Source organism: Colossoma macropomum, unplaced genomic scaffold, assembly GCF_904425465.1.
Source record: "Colossoma macropomum unplaced genomic scaffold, Colossoma_macropomum, whole genome shotgun sequence".
NCBI classification, from domain to species: domain Eukaryota; kingdom Metazoa; phylum Chordata; class Actinopteri; order Characiformes; family Serrasalmidae; genus Colossoma; species Colossoma macropomum.
This window is the reverse complement of record NW_023494827.1, coordinates 247,787-269,562: the sequence shown is the minus strand read 5'-3', so window position 1 is coordinate 269,562 and position 21,776 is coordinate 247,787. Positions and strand designations below refer to the sequence as shown.

The window sequence follows — 21,776 nt, the reverse complement described above, 5'->3', positions numbered from 1 at the left end:
GAACACTTCTACTTCTACTACAATATTCTTGGGCCGTCTTTCATGCACAACATTAAGATCTACCCCCAGATTTTCAGTGATGTACGAGTCAGAGAATTGAGTACCATTCAATAAGCTTCAGCTTGAGTTTCTTGAAGTACTTCATGGTGGATTTTGAGGTATGTTTTGGATCATTGTCCTGTTGTAGCAGCCAGCCTTAGTCTGCTTCTTGTCAAATTTGCCTCCAAAATTTGTTGGTATATAGTGGAATTTATGACTGCTTGCCAAACAACCCCAAAGCACTTATGCTTTACAGTTGGCACAGTGTTAGTTTCATCAAATGCTGCTCCTTTTCTTCTCCAAACATACGTTTGGTGATTGTAGACGAAGTGTTCCATTTTTATTTCATCAGTCCACAGTACTTGTTTCCAAAATGCCTCTGGCTTATCTAGAAGTTATTTTGCATACTTCACGCACTGACTTGTGATGAGGTTGCAGGCAAGGTTTCCATCTGATGACTCTGTAGCACCACTCTTGTGGCAACTAAACCCTCCTCCTGGTTCTTTGCCATCATGTGGGGGTTTTGCTTTGCCTTTCTGGCCAACATATGAGCAGGTCTATCTGAACGTTTTCTTATTCTTTTAGATCCAGCCTTGACAGTTCCCCTTAATTGCCATTGGAAAGTAGAAATTGTGATTTTGAAGCACTTTGATCAATCAGCTTCAAACAGCTTCATTTCAGATCCACATCCAGCTGCTTAGAGGATTGTTATATTGTTGTTGAGTGTTAATTACATTTTGAGACTTCACAACTGAAAGAATCTCCAAACATTTTCACTTGCCACAATTAATCTTTATTTTTCAACAGAAACAAGATTTTCAACAAGGCGGAGACTACAAAGCAAACTGTCAAACTCTTATCAAACGAACCAGAAATCAGAAATACTAATTATGTGATTTAGACTGTCAGAAGCATTCAGAAGAGTCTAGTTACTTTTATGTTCGATATGTTTATGTTTATATACCTAGCATGCAATGAATATCTGACATTAGCAGTCTGGCTAGCTGTATATCAGTGATTAAGCGACCTTATATTTGAGTGGCATTAACAAAAATGCTAAATTATGGTGGACATTTTAAGATGTGAGATCACCTATAGGATTTTTAGCAATAAACACATAATGACTGTGCTGCAGCACCATGACTTTCCATAGGCTGAATGGACAGTAGTTTGTGCGTGAGGTGCGTCCAACAAACACTTTGCTTCATGCACACATTTGAAAACAGTGGAAAACAACTACACACTGTTTTCCTATAAAAAATGTTAAGTACTGTTGGAACGCCAGTCCACCCTGACTTTTACTTCTGGATCTGGGTTCTAACATTCTGGGCCATTTCCAACCATGCTGCTGGATTAGGAGCATCCATTTTTTTCTATCATCAAGTAATGTAATGACCATTTCGGCCAGGCTGTGTACTCCCGCTCTGATAAACCTCCTGGAATTCTCACTCTCTTTCTCTCTGCATCTCAAAGCAGTTACACAGGAGTGTGGAGGCTTTCATAACGTCATAAACACGTGCTGGAGAAACTAACAGGAATGAGCAGACTGCAGTGTGAGGAGGTGAACTGAGGGGACAACATGCTGTCCTTTTAGCATGCTTATGTCTGTATGTGGTCATGTGTTGATCTCTTTGTGGGGGCCAAATGTCCTCAGGGAGGAACTATGGTCAATTAGTCAATGAGTGATATATATATAATTTATACAATTTTAAGATCTTTTTGAGTAAAATCTGAGTGTGCAAGATTTAAAGTATTTTGTCAAATCTGAATATTTCTGTGTATAATTTAAACCTTTTCATGTAAAATTTCAAGATCTTTGTGTCTGATTTGAAGATTTCTGTGTAAAATGAAAAGATTTTTGTGTAAGGTTTAAAGGTTTTGTGTAAGATTTGAAGATCTGAACAATCTGAAGGAAGATTTAAAGGTTTTTGTGTGAGATCTGAAAGGTTTTTTGTACAACTGGAAGCTATATTAGTAAAATTTAAGCAAGGTTTGAAGGCTTTTGTTCTAACGTTTGAATGTTTTGTGATGGTTCGGTTTTTGTGCATAGTTTAAAGGTTTTTGTGCACAATATAAAGGTTTTCATATACAATTTGATGAAGTAAAATTGATTGCAAAATTGCAATTTAAAGATTTTTGTGTAAATTTGAAGGCTTTTGCATACAATTCTAATAAGTATGATGAAAAAAAGGAAGATTTCAAGATTTTTGTGTACGAATTGAAATTATTTTGTCTAGCTTTTCAAGATTTCTGTATACAATTTAAATATTTTTGTTGGACAACTGGAAGATTAATGAGTAGAATTTGAGCAAGAACTGATTTTTTTTGTGCTAAAATTTAAAGACGTTTTGCATAAAATTTGATGGTTTGGGCAATTTAAAGATATTTATGTAAACTTTGAAGGGTGTGCATACAATTTGAAAAAAAAGTATAAGTAATAATGGAGTAAAATTTCAAGATTTTTGTCTATGATTCAATAATTTGTTCAAAGATATTTTCAAAGAATTTCCTGAGTAAGATTTCAAAGTTTTGTATAACAACAAACACTTTGCTTCATGCTCACATTTGAAAACAGAAGAAAACAACTACACACTGTTTTCCTGTTGAAAATTTGTTAAGTACTGTCGGAACGCCAGTCCACCCTGAACTGGGTTCCAACACTCTGGTCCATTTCCAACCATGCTGCTGGATTAGGAGTGCCCATTTTTTTTCTATCATCAAGTAATGTAATGACCATTTTGGCCAGGCTGTGTACTCCCGCTCTGATAAACCTCCTGGAATTCTCACTTTCTTTCTCTCTGCATCTCAAAGCAGTTACACAGGAGTGTGGAGGCTTTCATAACGTCATAAACACGTGCTGGAGATTTGGAATTTTTTGAAAGATTTGAAAGATTTTTGTGCAGCATGTCATGATTTCTGTGTATGAATAAACATTTTCGTGTAAAATTCTTTTTGTAACATTTGAAGATTGTATTGTGAACCTAACCCAAACAAACAGAGAACATTTATTTATTTAATTCATTTGTTTAGTCATTTGTACATATTTAAGAGCTGTTTGTTAATCTAACGCTTGCATCTGCAGTGGACTGTCCCAAGTATTTGAGCCCCCTCGAGCCTTGTGGTCTGAAGCCCCCTAAGGCTGCTGGCAGTCAGGGTCCCAGGACACTGGCTTCAATGACCCCAGAAATAGGATGAACAGTTAGTGACTGTTGGGACATCTGTCTGCTCTCCACGACGACCGGGACTGATTTCAGATGCATCTGCTGGTTTCCTAATGGAATCTAAAGGTGTCCTACAGGAAAATAATGGTCTCTAATGGTAACCATGGAGCCAATTTCCATTAAAAAAGCAAAACCATCAGGATTTTATCCAAATCTGGTCTCTGGTTGCTGAGGTTGAGCTGAGAGCTGAGTTGACTGGAGCGCAGCACAATTTACACGCGCTGGTACACAAATACGTGGAAACACTAGTGCGTAGGGGGCAGCGGAGGTGTGCACGCGCACGTGCGCATGCTGAGTCGGCACTGGCGCGCGCGCACACAGCTTCAGTCCAGCACGTTCAGTACTTAAGCGATGCGGGCGCGCGCCAGGGAGCCCGACGTGAGTGCGGAGAGACCGCGCGCTCCACCTCAGCCAGCGCGCGCCGCTGCTTCACCACAGAGCACAGCCGCCGCGTCCGGTGAGCAACGCTGCTCTAAGAGAGAGAGAGAGAGAGAGAGAGAGAGAGAGAGAGAGAGTATAAAGCAGAGCGCGAGGAGCGAGCAAGAGGAGGTGGAGGAGGAGGAGAAGGGAGCTCGAGCTCCGATCACGAGTCATGAGGAGCCGGAGAGGACGGAAACGGAGAGTTTAGGCGCGCTAGCTCTGCAGATGAGGACACGAGGCAAGAACCGGGGATCAAAGAAGTAAGAGCGGTTATGCTTTACGCACGTTCAGAATGTTTGGGCGGCTCGTGAGACGGTAGTTTGGTGGCTCGTGAGACTCTGGCTGTGGCTGGATGGGGTCCCAGGGTGTATTTAGTGTAGGGAGGGAGATGCTGAGGTGGAAGCAGCTCATGACTGATAGACCACTGACCACTCCAAGAGTCAGTAGATAGCAAGAGGAATTGAATAAATACTCAAACAAACAAAATTACCAGCTTAGGTTTTTCACAAAGCCAATATATCATCCAACAGACTGATATTTGTTGATATTAATTGATATTCAGATCATTTTAATTAATGACGAGCATCTAAAAGTTGACTATTAGAGATGGATGTTGGTAAATTGTTACCAGTGGGTTTCAATATGGGGACAACAGTGCTGGATTTGACTCTGGAGGGCAAAAAGAATGAATCCACTCCAATCCAGTAACAAATGGAACCACGTATTGATTTATCCGTAACTATGAAATAGGTATCATTTATTGTCCTTTCCACTTTGCATGCATGAGTGTTCTGCATACAAAACTCCAGACCTGGTTTTCCTACCACATGAGGAAAACGCCATTAGTTTTCCAACAGTATTTGTCCTTCTTAATTATTAGTGATTGTATAGTCGGCATGAGGTCTCCTTCTGCAGTTTTAATGGATGAAATGTGGATGCAGGTAAAAAGTTAATGCAGTGAAAGTTTTGCTCCAGTGAACTTTTTATTAATCACTTGTGGAACAAAGACAAAGAGGAAGAAGGAACGTATTCTTCAAGCAGAAACAGCGACAAAGTTATTATTTTTCTTTTAATCAGGGCGAATCATCTAAAGCTGAGTGGGTAACGGCCCATTCTGCTAAAGCGTTCATCAACGACTCAGAGCTGAAGCTCCACTGCAGCACTTTAAGTGAGATGGCTCTGCTTTAGCGTAAAGTTACCATGAGCTCTGACTTGAAAGACGACATTAGCATTAATGTAGAGGTGGCAAAAATGCAGTATCACGATACTTCAAGAAGTTTTCATGATATGCCATATGTCACTATATATACATATATAGTGTGTGTGTGTGTGTGTGTGTGTGTGTGTATAAGTGATATGTTGGAAAAGATGAATTGCATTAAAAATGGTTCATGGTTTTATTGTCAAGTTGTTGCACCCAGGAAATATGATACATGAAGACAATTGCTTTCTGTAAGTTTACGAGTTTCGGCAATTGTGTTCATGTCATATATTTTTTCATAATGTGCCACTCTAAATCCAGTTAAACATGAATTATTGTACTGTCTTCGTTATCAAAAATGCAGTTTGAAAGTGTTTCATATCCAAGATATGCTAAGAAAAGAATAATGTGATACAGTACGATAAATACGATAAATATGGCTTAGCCCTGTGTTGATGTGTATGTGGTGAAAAGGCTTTTGGCTTTGTCGCCCCCTTCTGGCACTGAAGGAAACTGTCCTAGATATATTGGACATTACTGGTTTTACGTTAAGAAAATATCAATATTTACTGACAATTTTGTTCTGATTTATCAACTTTACATCAACAGAATTGCTTATTGTCCCAGCCCCAGAAAAAGAATACTCACAGTATGTGACATCATGTTGTTAGCTATAAAATTGTTGGCTTATTTAATAGCTTAGTAGTTTTCAAAGAAAAGTTATCAGATCAGTATCGATATTGGCCCATAGTTAAGGTTGTATACTTAATCGATATGAGTATTAGAAAAGAGAACATGGCATCATTCCGTCTCTACAGGTTCAAACTACACACAGTGTGAGTGAATGCAGTTTCAGGACACATTTGTTACAGGATCAGCATCCGTCTGATCTCCCATCCAGTGTCTTCTGCTGATATCAGTCCGAAACCGATACCCATCGATACCAATATGTATTGGCAGAGTAAATATGACTATTTTTGTCTGTTATTTTTATATTACAGTCGTGTGCAAAAGTTTCGGCTCCCCCGGTCAAACCAAGTTTTGTTAACACATCCTCTACAGAGAACACACTTCTGCACACTTTACTGCACACTTACTGTTTATTTGCTGAGGATCTATTTGCTCAGCAAATGCATTTATTTATTTACTGAGTAGAAACTGCGCATGGAAATCTTCAGAAAAAATGCCTTGTTTAAGTTTGTTCTCTGTAGAAGACGTGCAGACTTATTGTCACTTAGAAAATCAACAAAACATAATTTGAGTGGGGGTGTTAAAACTTTATGTACAACTGCAAATATATGTAACAGTTTATTTTTTATGTTATGTTTTTGTTTTATTGGTAGCCTATTTATCGTATTATTTGATCCTTTTATGCTGCTCATGTCTGTGCCACCTTTTCAGCTGTTTTTATGTCTTTGTCTTGTTTTATGCAGCCTATTTATTGAATTCTATTCTTTTTCATTTTCGTTTGAAGTGCTCTTTTGATTTAGCCTGGTGTACCTGTATGTGTATCTGAAGATTAAAAGTCAAGTGGGCTTTTGCTGTGCGTGGGTTGAGAGAGAGAGATAGAGAGCGAGAGACAGACAGAGAGAGCTTTCAAAACCTTATACATTTTTAACACAATTCCTCTCACTTCTAAATAGCACATTATGTTCTAACACGTCCAGTTTGCAACTGCAGCTTCGAGCGCTGCTTCTCTGCTTGTAAACTCGAGGCCTGTAGCTGATGTGTAGTTTAATTAGATTTAATGTGATGTAGTTATAGCATGGCTGTGGATGGATGGACAGTAGAGAGAGGTCAGTGCAGAGATCAGAGCTTTTACAGGCTGATGAGTCCTATGGGAGTCATCACTCGTTCCCTATGGACATCTCGATTTATCAGCGAGTCAATTTATGGAATACTTTTCGCTGTTGACTCATAATATTTAAAGAGTAATTCACTTAGCAAAGGTTTCTGCATTATTAAATGGTTAATATGTAAACAAAGTCATTCAGAGCGGTTTGATGTGAAACACTCTATTCTAGATAAACTCAGAATTGTTTAAAATGGTGGTGATAGGAACCAGACGTCTGAAGAGTTTAATGTCCATAAAAGCTTCTTAACAGAAAGATATTGCATAAAATGGTTATGAATATGGTACCTGATGACTGAGATATTGTTTTACTATAATTTTTGAGGTACATATTTTTGTGGAGTGGTACATGCAGGGTGTTATGAGGCAAAAGAGTCCCCAAAGAAAATATCATTTTTCAGGTATATCATTATTTTACCATCATCAACATTACATATAAACTCATAGGACACATGAAGGTCCACTGGTTGTTTCAGGCAGGAAACAAATGGCTATATTTATGACATTGTGACCCACCACACAACGTTGTGTTGTGTTGTAATGGCAAATAGTCCCCCAAAAAATTTATCTTTCTGTTAAGAAACTTCTACATGCAAATATATAAAACATCTGGATGGTCTGACCACTGTACACACTGCTGTTTCACATAGAGCTCAGTGTTTATCTTCTGTCTTGGTTAAAGATGTAAAAGGTGACAATTTAGATACGTTTCTGAGCCTTTTGGCTGCAGTTGGTAACCTATCAGGGGGTCTTGTGTAGAAGCACAAACACTGTTTGTGGTCTGGCAGAGGAAAAAGTGAATCAAACTGTTGTATGACTGACAAGAAAAACCATAATCACTGGTAAAAGGGGTCAAAAATGAAAGAATGACTTAGAGTTGAATAACAAATGCTGAAATTACCAAAATACACTCCTCTAATATAGAGCAATTTATTCTAACTGTGTTTCAGTAAGGTTTAAGCTACACCAATGACCATAAAGTGATTTGCTGACACGTGAAAATGTACACATCTCAGTTCCTGAGCAATGAGTCTGTCTTCTTCCTCACAGGCTACTTTTAAAAGTGTTCCTCAATACTCACCTGTTAAATATTTGGTGAAACAGTTGAAGAGAAAGCCAATTCCAGTACAACGTTGCTAGTCATATGTTGTAGCTAGCTAATGTTATTACTCTCCTGTCTCCTTCACTCCCCCTCCTCTTCCAACCCACCAAAATATACCCTAAATCATATGGCCAAAAGTAGGTTATTGAGTTCAGGTGTTTCAGTCACACCCACTGCTAACAGTATAAATTCAACCACATAGCCATGGAATCTCCATAGACAAACACTGGCAGTAGAATGGATCATACTGTAGAGCTGTGCCCCAGTCAGTTCAGAAAATTTCTGTCCTGATAGATCTGCCCCTTACAACTGTAAGTGTTATTATTGTGAAAGGAAAGCATCTTGGAGCAACAACAGCTTAGTTCTGAAACAGTAGAAGCATGTAGCATGTAAAAACTGCCTATCTTCTGTTGCATCACTCACTACAGAGTTCCAAACTGCCTCTGGAAGTAATATTAGTACAAGCACTGTAGGTCAGGAGCTTCTTGAAATGGGCTTCCATGGCCGAGCAGCTGCACAGAAGCCTAAGATCACTATGCTCAATGCTAAGTGTCGGCTGGAGGGGTGTAAAGCGCCGTCACTCGACTCTGGAGCAGTGGAAGAGTTTTCTCTAGAATGATGAATCACACTTCACTATCTGGCAGTCTGATGGATGAATCTGGGTTTGGTGGATGCCAGGAGACTCTACCTACCCAAGTGCATAGTGCCAACAGTAAAGTTTGGTGGAGGAGGGATAAAGGACTGGAGCTGTTTTTCATGGTTGGGCCCCTGAGTTCCAGTGAAGGGTGATGTTAATGCTACAGCATACAAAGACGTTTTGGACAATAATATGCTTCCAACTTTGTGGCAGCAGTTTGGGGAATGCAGAATGAGTGTCCCTGCGCCCTGAGCCCTGACCCCAACCCCACTGAACACCTTTGGGATGAACTGAAACTTTGATTGCAAGCCAGGCATCAGTGTCTGACCTGACTTCACAAATGTTCTTTTGACTAAATGGCACAAATTCCTACAGACACACTCCAAAATCTTGTGAAAAACCTTCACATGAGAGTGGAGGCTGTTATAGCCAAAAAGGAGGGGCAACCTTGTATTAACACCCATGGTTTTGGAATGGGATGTCCAACAAGCTCATAGAGATGTGATGTTCAGGTGTCCACAAACTTTTGGCCATATAGCGTACATGTGAAAAACGGCTGTTTCATTTTCAGTCGTGAAGACCCCTGGTTCCCATCACCACCACTGTAAAGAAATCTAAGCCACTAAGATTCTCATCAAAGTAGGGGTTATATGGAAAGTGTTCTCAGGGTAGGGCTGAAAATGTATCTCTACTGAAATCACAATCTGAAAGAGTGCAATGTTCAAATTGCAAAAGCGATTTATTTTAATTCTGTCCTACATTATCCAAAGTTTTCACAGGTTTTAAGCAAAGAAATTTAACAGCACCGATGTGGGAACTATGGGCCGATACTGTTCATGTCTATATCTGTCGAAGCGAATACATACAGTTTGAATGGTCCTGTTCAAATGACAGGTTTTGAATGAGATGGTTCCCATGATGGTTAGTAAGGCTTGATCTTGTCCCCATGATGGTTAAGCAAGCACTTAGTAAGGCTTGATCTTGTTCCCATGCCTTATTAAGACGTGACCATGCATTAGGATCTTGTTCCCATGTGTCAATATGGCATAATTTGTATTTATACGGAATCCCCTACAGAAGTGTATTTTCTGTAGAGGATGTGTTCACTTACAAAATCAACAAAACATATCATTTGACTGGGGTTGCCAAAACTTGCATATAACTGTAAATATTTGAATAAATATAGAAATTGGGACTTAAATCTACCAGGAGAAATATAACATTTATTTTAGTAGAGCTAAAATGCAGTAAAATTGATAAAATGAAGATATTTTAGCAAAGTAACCCAGCGTCACCTAAACCAGGCATGTCAAACTGGTGACCTTCCAGGCCAAAGTGCTGCAGAGATTAGCATTTACCGCTCTGAATTCAGTTCATGAAGGGCTTGCTAATGAGCTGATCAGCCGAATCAGGTGTGTTTAATGAGGCAGTGTGCTGAAATCTGCAGTGTTTCGGCCCACGAGGACTGGAGCCTGACACACATGATCTAAACATTCTGCTCTTTTGGAGTGCAATAAATACAAATCAATACAATAATGATTTGAAATATTAGCCAAATCTAAACATCATGCTGATACTTTGTTTAGACAAAAATACTGATATAATTTCTATGTCGTCATGCATCCTACATCAAACCAACCACTGAGTTATGCAGAAATGTTTAAAAGTTCTGCTGCAGACGTTTGGATGTGGTTTTATATGATATTTTAAATGAAGTCTGTTCTGAAATGTCTATTCTGGGCTCTTTTTTCTAGTCCAGCTTCTTTTTGGCTTACAGCATCACTGAGGAAATTGTGCAGGACCGCTTTCATTCATCATGCCACCATACATTAAGATCTGCTGTAAGATTCATGCTGTTAGCTTTCATAACCTTCTCATGCATAATTCCCATAACACGCATGAGCTGTTTGACTTTAATGGGGACCAATCCTGCTTTAATAAGACATAGGCAGCGTGGTAGTGTCATTCATTATTCAAGCAAATCATATGTAAATTTAGAGCTCTATAGGACATTTTTCATTGGTGTGTTATCGCAGTCAGTAAGTCAAGAGAACTCAGGAAGCAGTTACTGAATTTTTATCCTCAGACCAAAGAAGATATTCAATGGAAAGCTACCATTAACCTCTTAAAATCTCAGCGTTATTACATATTAAGGCTTATTATTCAGTAACTACAGGGACTTCAATGCAAACTGGTGGAGCTATTCATAGGTTATAGAATAGTGTAATAAAACATACATATACATTTATCTATCCATTCCTTCATCCATATATGCGTCCATCTATCCATCCACCCATCTGTCCATCCATCAATCCATTCATCAGTCTAACTATGCCTTTATCCATCCATCCGTCTATTCATTCATACACTGAGCGCATTCACTTACCCTTCTCTCTCTTTCACAGTGGCCGCTCCTGATCTTCTGGACCCTAAAGCTGCCGCCCACAACTCCAAGCCTCGCCTTTCATTCTCCGCCAAACCGGTGGTGCTGAACTCGCCGGAAGACTTTGAGCCGCGCATCAGCGTCATGCGGTGGAAAACGGTGCTGACCGTTTTTCTGCTGGTGGTGCTCTATCTGATCGTAGGAGCCACTGTCTTCAAAGCTCTGGAGCAGCCTCATGAAAGCTCGCACAAACTGGCCATCCTCAGCCAAAAGCTCCAGTTCCTCATTGACCACCCATGTGTTAATGTAACTGAGCTGGAGGACTTGGTGAAGGTGAGGCGAGAAGACACTTCACTACACTCCCACTGTAATTCATTTATGTTTATATATCAAGGTATGTCAATGAACCTACCTTGTGTCCACACTTGTCCATTTTTTAGCTCCACTTAGCATATAGGTGCACTTTGTAGTTCTACAGTTACAGACTGTAGTCCATCTGTTTCTCTGTGGTCAGGACCCCCATGGGCCCTCACAGAGCAGGTACTATTTGGGTGGTGGATCATTCTCAGCACTGCAGTAACACTGACGTGGTGGTGGTTTGTTAGTGTATGTTGCGCTGGTACGAGTGGATCAGACACAGCAGTGCTGTTGGAGTTTTTAAACACTGTGTCCACTCACTGTCCACTGACACTGAGGTGTTTAAATACACCACCACCACCACCATGTCAGTGTCACTGCAGTGCTGAGAATGATCCACCACCCAAATAATACCTGAACTCTGGTGGTCCTGTAAGCAAGTATGAAGAAAAACAGATTATGACTGCAGTCTGTAATTGTAGAACTACAAAGTGCTCCTATATGGTTAGTGTTGTTGCAAATGGACAGTGAGTGTACACACACACGCACACACACACACACACACACACACACACACACACACACATATATATATATATATATATATATATATATATATATATATATATATATATACATACACACATATATACAGTGGAGGAAATAAGTATTTGATCCCCCACTGACTTTAAAAGTTTTAAAAGTTTTATAATTTTATGCAAGCTTTATTTTAACAGTGACACATAGAATATCAAAAGAAAAACTGAGAAAATTACATGAAATGAGAAATAAAAATTAATTTGAATTTCATTGAAGGAAATAAGTATTTGACCCCCTAGTAAAACATCATTTAATACTTGGTGGCAAAACCCTTGTTGGCAAGCACAGCAGTCAGACGTTTCTTGTAGTTTTTTATAAGGTTTGCACTTCAGGAGTAATTTTGGCCACTCTTCTCTGCAGACCATCTCCAAATCCTTAAGGTTTTTAGGCATGCAACGCGAAGCTTCAGCTCTCTCCATAGATTTTCTATGGGATTGAGGTCAGGAGACTGGCTAGGCCATTCCATGACCTTGATATGCTTCTTATAGAGCCACTCCTTTGTTTCCTTGGCTGTATGTTTTGGGTCGTTGTCGTGCTGGAAGACCCATCCACGACCCATTTTCAGTGCCCTGGCGGAGGCAAGGAGGTTGTCACCCAGGATTTTGCGATACATGGCCCCGTTCATCTTCCTGTCGATGCGGTGAAGTTGGCCTGTGCCCTCAGAAGAAAAACACCCCCAAAACATAATACTTCCACCACCATGCTTGATGATGAGGATGGTGTTCTTAGGGTCATATTCTTTATTTTTCTTCCTCCAAACACGTTGAGTTGAGTTGAGGCCAAAGAACTCAATTTTGGTCTCATCTGGCAACAGCACCTTCTCCCAGTCTCTCTCGGAGTCATTAATATGTTCATTGGCAAACTTGAGGCGGGCCTGGACGTGAGCCTTCTTGAGCAGAGGAACCTGGCGTGCACTGCAGGATTTTAAACTATTACGTCTCAGTGTATTACCAATGGTTTTTTTGGAGACTGTGGTCCCAGCTGCCTTGAGATCATTAATCAGCTCCTCCCATGTAGTTCTTGGCTGATTTTTAGCCTTTCTCATGATCAGTGAGACTCCATGAGGTGATATCTTGCATGGAGCTCCAGGCCGAGGTCGACTGACAGTAACGTTGTACTTCTTCCACTTCCGAATAATTGCACCAACAGTTGTCACCTTCTCATCCAGCTTCTTACTTATGGCTTTGTAGCCCATTCCAGCCTTGTATAGGTCAACAAATTTGTCCCTGACATCTTCAGACAGCTCTTTAGTCTTGCCCATGGTGGAGATGTTGGAGTGTCACTGAGTCTGTTGGCAGGTGGCCTTTTATACGGGTGACAATTTGGGACAGGTGTCTCTCATGCAGGTAACGACTCCACTGAGATTATGGTGTGTCAGTGGTCTGTGGGAGCCAACATTAGTCATGGTTTTTAGGGGATCAAATACTTATTTCCCTCAATGAAATGCAAATTATTTTTTATTTAAATATTATTTAATTTTCTAGATTTTCTTTTTAAAATTCCATCTCTCACTGTTAAAATGAAGCTACCATAAAAATCATAGACTGTTTAATTATTTGTCAGAGTATACATTTTCAAAATCAGTGAGGGATCAAATACTTATTTCCTCCACTGTATGTGTGTGTGTGTTCCCATCACTACCACTGTAAAGTGTGTATATATATATATATATAGATATTATGAGTGGTAAAAACATGTATTATATTAAGAAACATCAGGTGTAATTTTTGGCTAAAAACAGAAAGTATGCTCTAAAGTCAGTGCAAGTCAATGGAAAAAGCTTACTGGTTGTTTTATTAGCTTAAACTATGCGCCCTCTGTTGGTTTGGTAAAACTTTCTATGTCTATATAATAATAATAAACATTTACTAATAAAAATAGTGTGTGGCCACAACTTAGTAAGTCAGGGGAGTGAGACAGTTAAGTCATAGCCTCAACTTCATAAAGCATAGGAACGAGACAATAAGTCATTCCTTTACCTTACTAAGTTGTGGTCATGACTTAACTGTCTTGCTCCCACACCTTACTAAGTCATGGCCACACACTAAGATCCCATTCCCATGCCTTAACAAAATTGTGGCCAGGTATTGCTTTTATTAGGAAAGATGTCACCAGCAGGGCTCTGTCGAGAGATTCATGTGGAATCGAGTGAAGGTGCTGGTGGAGACCCAAGCTGGGTCCCAATTCAGGGGCTGCGTCCTTCAAAGGATGTGTAGACCCACGAAGGCTGAATCGAAATGAGTCGGCCTGTTTTGCTTTAGACCACATTGGCTTTTTAAACATTTGTATCATTAGCCATTCGATTCAGTTTAAACCCAATATTTATATTTAAAAGTGTCTCCTCAGTCGGCGTTCACTCCTCTGCTGAGGCCGCCATGTTCTCGAATCCTCGCCGGCACGCAATGAACCTTAGGATATGTTGGCTGGTGAAGGATCCACCAGTTGGATCCTTTGTCGCCATGGAAAAGGACACATTTCTCAGCCACATGTGAAGGAGCCTTTGAAAAGGGACAGCCTAGTCGCGTCGCTGTGACGCATTTGGCCTTCAAATGCAGCCTCTGAAGGATGCAGACCCTGAATTGGGACACAGCTATAGACTCCAGGGTATTTAGGTACCATGGACAGCTACCAAAGGATATTCTATTCCTCCCCCCCAACACCGCAAAGTTTGGACAGCAGAGTCTGCTGAAATGTTTGAAGAGTGCGGGGTCAATTTAGCTGTGCTAACCCAATTTGTTTGTACATTTTGTACTTGGAATTAGTTCAAGTTACAGAATTAATGGAAGGGAAGTAATGGAAGTACTCGAATGACCTCAGGAAGTCAGTTTCTTCATTAAAAAGTCGAGTAGAATGCACTTTGAGTGACTCTGTGCAGTTTCTCTTCCTGCCAATGGCTAGATTAGATGAGCTGATGAAAATGAATGAACGCAGTAATATCTGTCTACGACAGCAACATCTCTCTCTCTCTCGCTCTCTCTCTATCTATCTCTGTTTACCTGTCATAGTTTGATTGACAGATCTTTGAGAGCCTTTTAGAGTTGACTTTTGAGCGTAATGCCTCAGGCTCTGTTGGACTCTTCGTGTCTTCTTCACTCACCCAGTCCTTTGTATGCCCTTTTTTGCTTTCTATCAGAAGACGAAACAGTGCTGCCTCAGTGCTGCTGTTAGATAAACATGCTGTGACTGCATTTGCTTATGAGAAACACACTGTAAAAAAAAAAGAAACCTCACTGCTTTAATTGCACTTTACTGAACTTTAAAAGTAGTACTTTATTTGGGCGGTTCACTGTAGATGCTGTGAGACCGGGGTTTGCAGGAAATATGGTTTATTCAGAGCTCTGTACACCTGTCTTAGTCTCACCCCAATCTCAACCGCAGCTCAGACATGCTATGTCCCTGACCCCCCTCCCCTGGACCCTTGGTACCATCGTAAAACTGAAGTCAGAGTTCTCAGAGCCTTAGATCCTGTCGTGAAAACCTTACTGTCGTAAAACGACCAGAGTTGATGTCGTAAATTGAGTGCTCTGCTCCAGGAAGGCCCAATCCTCCTTAGGGGGTGTCGTAAAGGCCATCTGCTGTAACTGTTCAAACCATGAGAACAGAATGGAGGTGGCTTCTTAAACCCTTCAGCGTTAATACTGTTTAGCAATGAATAACGACAATCACTGCAGTAAAAAAATAAAGAGAAAACTAGAAATTACAACAAAATAAACCTATTCCCAACAATGCTTTTTAGATTACCAACCTGCTTTTAACTCACATTCATCTACCTAAATTTCAATTCACCTCAACCTTCTCTAACTCTAAACCTGGTTTAGACCCTAATTCAAACCTTAACTTTAATCAGAAACCTAACCCTGGTCCTCCCCCAAACTGTGGTCCAAATTCTAGCCCCAACCTCAGCAGTGTTGAGAATCAACAGATCATTTGTTAACCATAGTGTCTGTTGATAATTTATATCAGCAAATAATTACTTTTTAATTTTTACTATTTTTAGAATTTCACATCAGTGTTGCAAATGGAAAATTGTGTTTTGTGAAAATGGGACATCCATGACTTTTTTCCCATTGAAGGCTAAGGCATGAACCTTGTAGAGAAGTTGGATAAGTCTGATCAGGAACCAGAGGTCACACTCAGACCAGGCCTCGTAGTGATATAACGGAAAGGTTGCAGGGGCTCTAAGCCTGGAACTAGGACTACAATAGGACCCTCAAGAGAGTTGTGACCCCCAGGTCATGAACCCTTGGGCTAAACAATAGCTATTATTCTAAAATGGTTATCCATCAAGATTCAGTGTTAGGTTTTGAACTGAAGCGTTTACTGAATGATTCACTGTAAAACTGCAACAGAGTAAGGTCTCTGTTACGTGTGGGGAAATAAATGCATGCCACTGCTTGCTTGATGCTAACATAACACTGGAAATTCCCTACAGGCGATAGTGGAAATTTAGCGTTCGATGACATTATTGTTTCAGAGGTATTTAAGTGATTATAAATACATATAAGGTGAATGTTTCTGCAATAAACACTGCTACATTATGATATTTTCTTACTTGCGAGAAAATGTAAGTTTATAAAATGACACAACAGCAAGCGACTGGAAGTTCTTGTCCTCCTCCAACAGTCCATAACTGCTTTGCAACAATGGTATACTCTTAATGAACTACAATTTTTGGCCAAAGAATGGTTTATTGTGATTATTATTCATTATAACTTAAATCATTTATTGAGGTTTTGAACATTTTGTCATATTTCATGTTGGCATTGTGTTGTAAAAGGAGTAAGCCCCCTGTAACCATGCATCACAGTGATTTTTCCCCTGCTTACTATCATGCCTAATACTATCCCTTACTTGTGATAAAAGCACTGTAGTGTACAACATCTTGTGGCTTATTAAATTAAACTGCTGTTTAATAAATTAGGATAATAACAAATAAGTTGGAACCACTTTATAATAACAGGCCTCAATGAATGGCAACTTAAACATTTATCATCTATAAATAGTGCTTAGTTGCTTCAATTTAAAAAATGGTCAATAATTGCGTTTATTAATGCATGTATAACTATGATATAATTATTACAGTCATTAACAATCTATTAGATAATGATTAAGTTGTGGTTTCATAGGGCTTGTTATTACAAAGTTTTACCAGTAAATTCATTCATTCATTCTTTCATTCATTCATTCTTTCATTTATTCATTCATTCATTCATTCATTCATTCATTCTTTCGTTCATTCTTTCGTTCATTTTGTCAGTCTGCTGTAAGAGAAACGTGATTCTGCCACGTGACTACAATTATGCATAATTGCATTATTTTTCCTTTACAAAAAATATTTACACTTTTATGGAAAACAAAATTTTGTTGATATTTGAAATAATGTGTCTGATTACCTTTCCCATCCAACATTTAGCATTAAAACATTTTTCATGTGAAATCTCTTGAATGGAGACCTGCCTAATGACAATTACCAGGAACTCCTTGAGGACGTGAACTATTTTTCAGACACTGCAGGCTAGAAACAACATCAATGCTTTTGTGTTCATTAGTCAAAAAAGCCAATCAGCTAGACTTAATGAAGAAAGCAAAGCAGGATGTTCCATTTGCATTAAAAACCTTTGAGCTAAGTGCACCTCCTCTGAGTGCTTTATTCAGGCTTGCTGTGGGCTCTGCTTTTCAACAACCCACCGAGATACAAAAGGGAATAAAGAGGAAACACTTTAGAGGGTGACAGGTGTGGGCAATCACTCATTAACCTGACTGCCAGACTCAGTTCCTCAGAAAGACCCTCGCCGCATTACAGGCTGCATCATCTGTCACAACAGAAAGAATGAGATGGAGTAGATAAATATAATATTCCAGAAGGCTGCTCTTCTGAATGTGGATTACGGTTAACTGAGGCCATGAGTTAACCATAAAAAAGGGGATTCGGTTTAAGGGTTTATTGGTAGCTGTTTTGACCCATGATGTTTTCATTGATTTGAAAGATTTGAACACAATATGTTGGGATGAACAGGGGTTTTGCAGCTACATACCAAATCTAAACCTAGATCTCCAGGCCAAAAGTGGACCGAATAACCAAAATGTCCAAAAATCAATTGTGAAATTAGAATTCCCATTAACCAAGTTATCATACTCCTTTTGCTGTGTTATTTATATGTAGTTATGTATTACATAATGTTTACATCATGGCATCATCCACTGTTGATGGCTGTCAGTCATCACAGTGTTGAGCCAGCGTCGTATTTGAAAAATGCTCCTTGTTTTTCCACGATGGTAGCTAGCTATATTAGCATCAAGCTAGCGAGGTTAGATCAGTGCTTTTGGGATTTTGATGTCAGCTCTAGTTTAAATACATACATTCTTAGCTTGTAACAGGCATGTAAGTAACATTGAGTGTGTTTACATGCACTTAATAATCCGATAATGGAAGAAAATCAGATTTTGTCGGTAATCCGATCAACGTGTTTACATGCACTTGAGTAATCAGATCATGGGGAAACTCCAGGTCTACATGAGTCAGGCAGTAATCAGATTTCACAAACTCACAGAAGAAGATGTGAGGTAAACATAGCATAAAACTCAAACTCAAACCGCAGCTTTTTTAAAAACATTGCGCCACTTTACCCGAAAATATGAACATACATCATCTAGAAGATGAAGAATATTTAAATCCTTCCTTTTGTTGTGAATGTATTTGGTTTCAGCGTCGCTCCAAAAGTGTTTTGCTGCATCTTGCGACAACACTGCTCGCTTATTTCTGGTACCGCTCTCTGTTTTCGCAGACTGAGAAATCCGAAAGAAATCTGAGTAAGAGTTTACATGCACTGATAAATCTGATTACTGAGCTAAAATCCAGCTGTTTGTTGGATTTCTTAATCTGATTTCTAGACCTTACTCTGATCTAAGAAATTGGAGTATACTGGAGTATATTGGAATTTACATGACTGTTTGAATAATCAGATAACTGCAGAAATCTAATCGTGATCGGATTATCAAGGGCATGTAAACGCACATGTCTCTGTTTTTAAGTGACATTTTACGTAAAGGCTTAAAGTTGAAGAATGTCTTTTTCTTTTATTTTGGTAGCTTTAGCTTTTTAGCCAGTGAGCGTTCTACTACATGTCCAGCCTACTAGTGAGGACACAATATAACCAGTTTTGAAGATAATAGAATTTGTAAGAAAGTTAATGAGAGTCTGTTAGGAGCAAACAGTGATGCTCAACCAGCAGTTTATTCTTTCATTATCATAACAACTACAGCTTCAACGATGTTTCTGTACATTTCTGCTAAATACAGTATAGAACCTCACGTTCAGCTCCCAATCACCTCAAATCCTTTATATTAATATTATTTACCATTGCCAAAAAAGTTATACTGCTGAACTGGAAGCACAGAACCAAAATCTCAACAAAGCACTGGCTTAACCTCCTCACTGATCACTGCAACTTGGAAAGACTTGGAAAAATAATACTAAACCATTCAAGGAAACCTCGTCACACTTTTTACAATATATTGAGAGCAGATTTATCTTTCCAAACTCCAAAACAAGGTTAAATTATATTACTATCTACATCATAATTATGGCATGAAAAAAAGGAAAGAGTTTTTTTTTTTTTTTCTCCTTCTTCTTCTGCCTTGTCTCTCAGCCATCTCTGTCCTTCCTTTCACTTAAAGAGGTGGGACGGGTGCTGCGGTGGAGGTGGGTTGGGTGGTTGGGTGGTTTGGGTACCACATCATCTTATATCTGTATGATTGTTAATAGATGATGAGTTGTAACGTTAATAGTGAAAAAAAAAAGAAAAAATGAATGTCCCCGGGTGGTTTTGTGGCCAAGGAATACTGGGCCGGGGATTTAAAGATAATAAATAAATAAATACAGTATAGAAGTGTAAAACTCGCCCATATGGATTTGCACTTCTAATTGAGTCTAAAGCTGAACATCATTAACACTTGTTTTTAAAGAGTTTTCAGCTCATTATGTTCATCGTCCTCTGTGGGCCTGTAAGGGTAGAGATGGCGTGTAGATGTCCACTTTTATGGACTATTAATGGACCGAGCTGATCCTCTGTGAAAGTGCTTATCATACTGAAAGTAAGCATGGTGAAGGACCCCTCAGGCCTGGGGGTGTGGTTAGCATGCAGTGAGCTAGCATTTGAACCACTGGCTCACGGAAACAGCTCACGTTGGGAGACAGGCTTTGCAGAAAGATCACTGCTCACAACTGGAGCGCTCTGATGATTTATTCATGATTTTAGAGACCCTCCTGCCACTCATACATTTTAAGGGCATCAGTCTCTCTCCTCATAGTGATTCGATTCGTGTAGGAATCCTTAGAAAACAGACAATGCATCATGAAATTCTCATTATGTTTCATACAAGTCTCGTGATTCATTTGATTGGATTTGATTCTTTCAGTATGATTCAGAATGTAGAGCGATTGTGCCGCTTTAGCACTTCCCTGGTATTGCTAGGGTGATGTTAGATAGTTACTATGGTGTTTCAGCTAGTTGTTTGGTGGTTGCTAGGGTATTGCAAGATAGTTGCAGTGGCATTTTAGGTGGTTCCTATGGTGTTGCTAAGTGGCTGCTATGGTATCCAAAGTTGTTGCAAGTTGCTGCTAACATACCAACTAAGTGGTTACTATATTACCCAGGTAGTTGCTAAGGTGTTACTAGGGGGTTGCTATGGTGTTTTAGGTTGTTGCTAGGGCGCTGCTATGTGGTTGCGGTGGTTTTGGAGGTGATATTAGGGTGTCATTGGGGGGTTGCCACAGTGTTCATAGGGGGTTGCTTTGGTATCTTAGGTTGTTGCTGGGGCCTTGCTACATGGTTGCTTTCAGTTATGAGGTGGTATTAGGGTGTTTTTGGAGGGTTGCCAAGGTGTTATTAGGTGGTTGATAAGGTGTTTCAAGGGGGGTTGCTATGGTATCTTAGGTTGTTGCTAGGGTGTTGCTATGTGGTTGCTTTGGTATAGGAGATGGAATTAGGGTGTTGTTGGGGTTGCCAAGGTGTTATTAGGTGGTTGATATGTTTCCCAGGTGGTTCATAAGGTGTTACAAGGGGGGTTGCTATGGTATCTTAGGTTGTTGCTAGGGTGTTGCTATATGGTTGCTTTGGTTTAGGAGGTGGTCTTAGGTTGTTGTTGGGGGTTGCTAAGGTGTTATTTGGTGGTTGATATGTTTCCCAGGTGGTTGATAAGGTGTTACAAGGGGTGCTGCTGTGGTATCTTAGGTTGCTGCTAATACTACCTCCAAAACCGCAGTGGTTGCTGCAGTTGTGAAGGTGATATTAATATGTTGTTGGAGGGTTGTCATTAGGTGGTTGATAAGGTGTTACTAGGGGGTTGCTATGTATCATAGGTGGGTCATTTTACTGGCATGGCTGCTAGTTGGATCCACTTGTCCCTTTAGGAGGAAGGGTCACTGCAAATCGATACAAAGTTATTTTAATCAATCATCTTTATCCTATGATGAAACATTTCTATCCTGAAGGTATCGGTATCTGCCACCATCTACAGCAGGCTTATCTTCGTTACTAAAGTGTTTCTAAAACTATTGAAAAAATGTACTCGAACTGTAATAAAAATAAAATGAAGTTTATCAGAAAATAAATCGAAACAATACCCCCTGCTACAAGAACAAAATCTAAGAACTATGATGAATTAAATAGTTTTGGTTTTAGGGGTTTCAATGTTGGTCTAGAAATGGATTTGAATGCATTTTTAGCTAAATTAAATTTGAAACTAAATAAAAATGAACTCTTTCTTTATAGAAATTTATATGAAGAGAAGAAATATTTCCAATGCACTCTTCATATTTGCTAAAACTAGATTGAAATTAAACAAAACATAATTTCAAAACTACACACTTAAAAATGATGGCTCCTCAATGGTTCTTTAGCAAAGAAAATGGTTCTATATAGAACCATGAATACTCAAAGAACCTTTTGCATGATTAAAGGGT

The 21,776-nt window shown here is 39.4% G+C and overlaps 1 protein-coding gene across 1 annotated transcript in view; it reads left to right on the top strand.

The window, feature by feature from the left end:
* The first annotated feature begins 3,811 nt into the window (after positions 1-3,811).
* Positions 3,812-21,776, top strand: part of LOC118800225 (potassium channel subfamily K member 2-like) — a 58,465-nt gene continuing 40,500 nt past the window's right edge. Inside the window, exons 1-2 of the mRNA XM_036560422.1 lie at positions 3,812-3,940; positions 10,878-11,188. Coding sequence (XP_036416315.1) covers position 3,940; positions 10,878-11,188 — 312 coding nt within the window. The 5' untranslated portion in view covers positions 3,812-3,939. The remainder of the gene's footprint in view (positions 3,941-10,877; positions 11,189-21,776) is intronic.